The 6,970-nt window shown below is 38.8% G+C and overlaps 2 protein-coding genes across 2 annotated transcripts; one reads left to right on the top strand and one right to left on the bottom strand.

Moving 5' to 3' along the window:
* The first annotated feature begins 617 nt into the window (after positions 1 to 617).
* On the top strand, positions 618 to 1,644 carry LOC115755492 (V-type proton ATPase subunit G-like). The gene is made up of 3 exons (XM_030694908.2): positions 618 to 912; positions 1,090 to 1,190; positions 1,290 to 1,644. The coding sequence occupies exons 1-3, from the start codon at positions 825 to 827 to the stop codon at positions 1,431 to 1,433; spliced, it is 333 nt and encodes a 110-aa protein (XP_030550768.1). The 5' UTR covers positions 618 to 824; the 3' UTR covers positions 1,434 to 1,644.
* Positions 1,645 to 4,495: 2,851 nt separating this feature from the next.
* Positions 4,496 to 5,714, bottom strand: LOC115755491 (transcription factor bHLH118-like; the record flags this gene model as incomplete). Its single annotated transcript, XM_048273495.1, has 2 exons — positions 4,496 to 5,253; positions 5,334 to 5,714. Coding segments are annotated over 2 exons (708 nt in total), but the record flags the coding sequence as incomplete, so codon positions are not given.
* Between the last annotated feature and the right edge of the window lie 1,256 nt (positions 5,715 to 6,970).

Below are 6,970 nucleotides of genomic sequence, written 5' to 3'. Positions count from 1 at the left end.
TAAAAACAAAAAACTAAAGAAAAGCGGGCAGCGACGAGGGCTAGCCCTCGCCGTTGCCGCCCACGGATGGGGTATGGTCGGGCGTCGCCGACCCCCGATCGACCAGCCCCCAGTAGTCGCATAGCTCTCGTTGTTGCCATTGAGCTTTTACTTTTTTATTTTTTATTTTTTAACTTGTTTTTAATTTTAAGAGTGAATTTTTGAATAAAAATTGACATATGGACCTTTTTTAAAATAAAATTTCCACGTGAACTGATTTTTATAAAAAAAAATTGCCAAGTGGATTTATAAATGATGTGGCACTAAAACGTTTTAAATAAAAATGCCATGTATATATTTTGGCCGGAATTTCTCGCCATTAGCACTAAAGTGATCTTTTTTCTCTGATTTGGCACTTAAGTAATCCAAAAAATATGTTAGTACCAAAGTGAGCGCCGTACATAAATATTGGCACTCCAGGAGTTCTTTTGCCTAGGAAAAATTATACATAGAAAAAAACTCTCGAAAAACAAAGCACCTAAAAATCCGTTAAACATCGCTTTTGGATTGTTGAAGCCAATACGACGCCTCTCTCTCGAGAGAATCTGTCAAACATGTTGTTGGAATGAAAGGAGCTGATCTCGGCAAGAATGTCGGAGAACATGTTGTTGTCTCATGCACTGAGAATTCTCTCTTTCCCATCAACGCTACACGTTGCGAGTCTCAATTTGCCATTGCCACTCTCAGGTTTTTTCCTGCTTGCGTTCATCTTCTTATCGTGACTTCGATCTGTCTCCGCTTCGTTAGTTATCGAGCTTCGTCCGGCAACGTCGTTAGGATTTCCGATGGATTCCATGAAGGGACAAGGCGGGATTCAGATGCTGTTGACTGCAGAACAGGAGGCTCAACAGATCATTTCGAGCGCCAAGAATCGTAAGGATTGAGCAGCAAATTGCGTTTCTTTAACTTGTTTAAGATGTCGTTTACATTGATGTTCTCGTTTCGGAAGAACAAGTTTATCGTGTGGGTGAGAGAATTTCCTCCAGTCATATCTTTTCATTGCTCTTAACCGCCGATTGGTTCGGCTATTTCTTTTGTTCGATTCAACAGTAAAGATCACGAGATTGAAAAAAGCGAAGGAAGAAGCGGAAAAGGATGTCGCAACATATCGATCACATCTAGAGAGTGAGTACCAGAAGAGTATTGCTGAGGTAGTCTCTGCTTATTTTGCAGCCCAAAAAAACCTTCTCTTCTCAGTTACTTTGTGTAGTCGTTTGTGTGAGCTAATGCTCGCCGTTTGTAACTCGTAGACGGGCGGGGCATCTGGAGCGAATGTACAGAGGCTCGAAGAAGAAACAGGTGCGAAAATCCAGAACTTGAAAGAATCAGCTTCGAAAGTTTCGGAGGACATAACTGGGATGTTGATCAAGCATGTTACGACAGTGAAGGTGTGAAGACCGATTGCATTGCTTTCATTTGGAGAAGAAATCTCAATTATGCTTTACTTCGTCTTAGAAAAGGATCAGTGCTTCTTTCCATTTCATTCGCGTAACGATATTGGCGTAGCCCATGTCGTATGTTTAGCTTGCTCTCTCCACTTCTTGAGCTTTTCCCTCTCAATTTTGCATGGCTGGGACATATGAAATGCTTGATTTCTCTTAAACCAACACGTGATGATAAGAATCCTAAGTGCACATAAATTTTTGAGTCTACGATGATTAAGAATGATTTTGAAAACAAGATTGTCGTGATAATGCAACGAACTCATGTGGTTACTCATGAAAAAGTTCTGCTTTTCAAGTACTATGTTATGGTGTCCTCTCCGGCGTTCGTTTATTCTTTCCTCTTACATCATCTGATCTTCCTTACCTTCCAGTCCCACCGATCAAATCCACCATCCCGCATCAAACATCGTCTCCATCCTATTTCATCCTCGATTGTCAATTTCGCATTCCATTCCGATTCTCACTTTGGAATGCTAGACCAAAGCTTAAACACTTCCTTTGGAAATGCTGTAATGAGGCCTGGGAACCTCTAAAAGAAGGTTGAGACCTAACCATGTATACCCCTTCTGTGATGAAGTTGAAAACACTGAGCACATGTTGTTCGAATGCAGTGAATGGAGAGGTATCTGGTTTGGTGGTGCTGATGTTAAAGTGCAAAGAGAGCATTTTCTTTTTTAATTTTTTATTTTGTTTTTAGGATGAATGATTGGTTGCATGCTTAACTGATGGAAAGGAACTATCCGAAGAGGTTAAGGTCACATCATTATTTTGTCTGAGAATCATATTTTTTTCTTTTCTTTTTTGGTAGGATATTCTAGAATCACGTTACCTACCGAAGTTCCGATTGCTTTTCGTGATCAGAAGTTCCGAAGTGAGGGAAGCTACCAGTCTGACAAGCTTATAAATTATTTTTAATCACATGATCTCCCAATCAATGAGTGTTTTATGCAAAATACACGGTGATAGTGTGTGGGTCTACGCTTGAGATTATACCGTTCTTGATAATACTATCATAGAAGCATTTTCCATTACTAATTCCCAAGAGCTCTTTGATTTTCATTTGAATTATAGCTCATGTCAGGGCAGAACCTATTGATTAGTGACAAACTATGTTTGGCCGGCAAAATGGCGCTTTCAAATTCAATCACTTGTATGATAAAGCGAAAAGAAAAGTTTAGAAGTGAATCCATCAGAATGGAGAAGAGTAGATGCATAGCTCGTGGACTCTTCTTTTTTTCACACAAATGGCGTCTATTGCTATGGATTTGGACATTTGGTCAACTTCTTTTCGAACTATAACTACACAATCCGTGGCGATGAAAGTGGGTCGCGTATGCAGAAAAAGGAGCACACAAGGTATGTTGAATGTTGTTGCTTTTGAGAATGTGAGAATCGAAGGGGAGATACGGTTTCATAGCTGAATCGAACCAAACTCTTCTAGGTATTCCATGCATTATCCTGAAGACAAATTTGGTTAGCATTCAACCACATCAGTCAATTTGTTTTCAAGCGCGTTCGTCTGGCTCATTTGCGTTTCTATCCTTTTGAGTTTACGAATTAGGCAAGAACATGCATCGACTTTGGAGCAAGACGATTCCTTCATGGCCAACAACTTAAAAAGAGTCATCTGGTTTGTAAAACATGAGCAAGATGATCACCGGGAAGCTTTGACGTATACACAAGACTAGACGGCAAGTAGACCTCGTTTAGATGCACTTGCCATTTGCAAACCACCACACAAGATTTCGAAACGTGTACGTTAGCAAAACAACATTTTCCCTGGAGTGTGTTACATGATTAGTTTTAAATGGTAGATGCACCTAACTATACACTATGTATATAGGGCCTATCAAGCGGGTGGGTCGGGACGAGGTCATCCCGACCGGACCGAAATTGACCCCTATGACTTGTTTATGACTCATTTATTGTAATGCAAATTTTTCGATCCACAATTGATCCATATTGCTAAAACACTTCCATTTTTTTTTTTTTATCAAATGTAAGAAAACTTGTTTCTTATAAGTTTTTGAAAAAATTATATTGTTAAAATATTGTGGGCAATTTTTATAATCTAAAAAAAATATAATTTTTAAAATTTTTTTGTTCTAAGATTGGCGAGGGTCGCCCAACCCTCGTCAGGCGGGAGCCGGCGACCCTTGCCGGATTTCGTAAAGAAAAGAAAGAAAAAAAAAAGAAAATTAAAAATATAAAAAATCAGGAAATTAGAAATCAGAAAATATTTTATGACTCACTTAAAATAGTAAGGTAACACATTTATGACTCATCTAAAGACCATTTAAGACCCATTAAGCTGTTAAGTAACTCATTTATGACTCATTTAAGTTTTTTTTTTTTTTAACTTAAGGCAACGAATTATGACCCACATCCTTAAATATGGGTTAAAATATTGATGTTAGACCCATTTTGCCACCTCTATGTGCATATAATGGCCATCTAACTTTAACCGAGAAAATGACTAAGACTAACCCCGTCGCCGACCTTTTGATTTGCGTGCTGATTTCCACCATCACATGTTCCTTTACAAGTCAGGATCACTGTACTAAGAAGCATGTGATCCAGTGTAAATGTGCAATCAAACCCTAAGTTTGAAACCTGCCTGCCTTCATCCTAAGAAGCACAGGCCCTCAGACCTTCGAAGTGATGTATTGACATGGTAACTTCTCGCTTTTGCACACACGTACTAAGTCTGGATGTGAAATCAGCAAAGGCAACAGTAGCAACCCTGTCCAAATATATGGAATCTGCTACTTCCTCTAGCTAACTTACTGTATAGGATCCCCTGGTAACCAAGAAAAGTCATGGAGCAGCCAGTCTAACCGTACTTTCTACTTAAATATCTCGTTTTTTATTTACACTTGGTGATTCCAATATTACAAGCAGCTTTATATCAGTCAATTACAAGTTTTTGTTTTTTGGTTAACAATTACAAGTTAACGAACGAAGAAGAAACCCACATTTGCAACATCAGATATTTATGTACATGATCAAAGTATAGATGGGGATAACCCGGATAATATTACGGCGATTTGGGCGCACTACTTGTAAAACGATTTAGCCTGAATGCTGCAAACCCTTCAAAAGATCTTGAAAACCCAAGTCTGGTAGGATTGAAAACCTCCTCCTTGTGCACACATGAGAAACATCAATTACACAATTCTTTGTCCAAGAGGACCGATGATAATGGAAATCTGAAAAGAATAGGGAAGCTGTTCATATCAATCAATTAGCAGAAAACAATGTATCTCACTCAATATTCTGCAAGCACTTCATCAAGTTTTGATTGCAGCTGAGCTATATCGAGACACCTGGCATGGCACACCTGAAAAAAGATGACGAGAATATAAGGGGATAAATCCTTAGCACTTAGATCATTTTTCATTGAACTAAATCAACACATAAACCCTAATTCTACAACATTTCTTCATGAGAGTTGTACCTCGGATTGGATGGTGTGGATGAATGTCATTTCACTAATTCTAGTGGAAACACAACTTGCTACACTAATTCCTTCTTCAAGTAGTAGTTGCAACGCCTTCGATAATGGAAAATTAGGGTCTTGGTCCCTGGAACTAGCACTTTGGATGACTATTTCCACTCCATCCAGACAAGGCCCTACACTCGAAGCTCTCACTGAACGATTACTGCTCTTTAGTTCATCCCTTCTACTTTCCAGCTCTTTGATCTTCCTCTCGAGATGGTTTATGTAATTTGCAGCCCCGCCTATATGATCCGACGTCGTTCGATTCCCCTAAAACTCCCATGCACAAAAACCCTAATTTAGGGGAAAACATCATGATAACAAAAAAGACAATTTCTCTGAGAGATTACCTTAATATATTCGAGAGGGAGTAATGATCTGAGAGACGCGCAAAGGGTGCTCATCTCTCGCCGCCTCCCCCGTTCGACGTCTCGATGCATCTTCTTCTGTGGATCACAATCTTCATCCCTTTTGCTGCTTCCACTGCAAGATATGAGTGCAGACTTGCCTAAGCCCTTGTTCTTGTCCTTTTTATCCATGACGCAAAGGCCATGAAGATCTTCATCATCATGGATGATCCGATCCTCCGGGATCGGGTAGTGATTCAGTGGGAGATAGAGCAGATCGGTGTTGGGTTGTAAAGGAAACGTTTTGCTCAAGAAAGTATAAATTAATGGAGGAGCTCTAAGCTTTGAGCTGGAATGGGAATGGAAATATGAACATTTTATTAATCATGTTAGGGTGTGTGTGAATACTATCTTCTCCTTTTGATGGGCCTCAATGTCGGGAGATTCTTGAAAATCTCCTCGAATCAGCATAAACACTTTAATTAAAGCTTGGGTATGGTATCCTCTTCTTAAGGCACACCAGACCTTATCCACCTTTGATACACGCATTACACATTAATGGGCTTTGTATAATACGATGATTCCACTACATTACCGGTAAAGAAACAAATTTTCGATTGATTTATATGGTCTTCGAATAAAAATGAGGAAAATGATGAAAACAATATCAAATTTTTGTCCCATCTCATTTTCAATCGAACAAATAAATCAAAACCAAACACATGGTGTATGTCAGCTCTAAGAGAAAAGCTTCAGTCTTAGGCTTTGCTTATTTTGCGAAAAACGACTTTCAGGATAAAGATTTTCAGATTTCCTGACATTTAGTTCACAGAAAATAAACTAGTCAAAGTGGGGAAAATGGAGAAATCATTTTCCCTCCTCTTTCCTCCCTACGTTCTTTCACATTCTTTTTTAAAAAAAAATGAATTTGAGAACTAAAGATATTCATTTGGAAGTGCCTGAAATTTTTTCGTGGAGCAAACTCTGTCGTGTGCATGGAAACCTTTTATGTTGCATTTCTGGAATTACAAGGTACATTGCTAGCTTCCTTAACCGGAAGATCTTTATCTGATTTAGCTCTACTGTGGTTTACAGGTGTACTATGTGTGTGGATTTATGCTGTTTTGGTTTCCTAATTCTCATCATTGTTACTATTTGTGTAACAATGTTGAGCCATAAACCAGAATAAAGGGCTGCTGGGTTAGTTGAGATTGCTACCACTTTCGGCTTCTTCTTGGAAAAAGCTAACAAGAGGATGGAGATGATTGCTAGACGCATCGGACATGCTAAAGATTTGGGCAATGATAAGAGAAGAATAAATGAGGAGCTTCTTCAAATGTCTCTAAATACTATGGAAATAATAAAAGTATGTAGAAAAATTGTGAAGGATCCTCAGAACATTCGTCAATTTCTTGATTTCAAGGAGAAGACAAGAAGATATTTGTGGAACAGCTTCTCCAAGAGATGATAGATTGGAAAGACTGATAATTTGTTTTATGAATGTGCTATTTCTTGTGAAGTTTGGAGCTTGGTGAGTTAGGTAGAGTTGAAGACATTCGTTGTTTTATGAAAATGAACGACGTTGGCTATTTCTTGGAATCAAATGTTTTCTAGATGTGCTATTACTTGTGCTTTGAAGA

Source organism: Rhodamnia argentea, chromosome 2 (genome assembly GCF_020921035.1).
Source record: "Rhodamnia argentea isolate NSW1041297 chromosome 2, ASM2092103v1, whole genome shotgun sequence".
NCBI lineage: Eukaryota > Viridiplantae > Streptophyta > Magnoliopsida > Myrtales > Myrtaceae > Rhodamnia > Rhodamnia argentea.
Note: the sequence above shows the minus strand (reverse complement) of the source record. Positions and strands in the feature narration are given on the sequence as shown.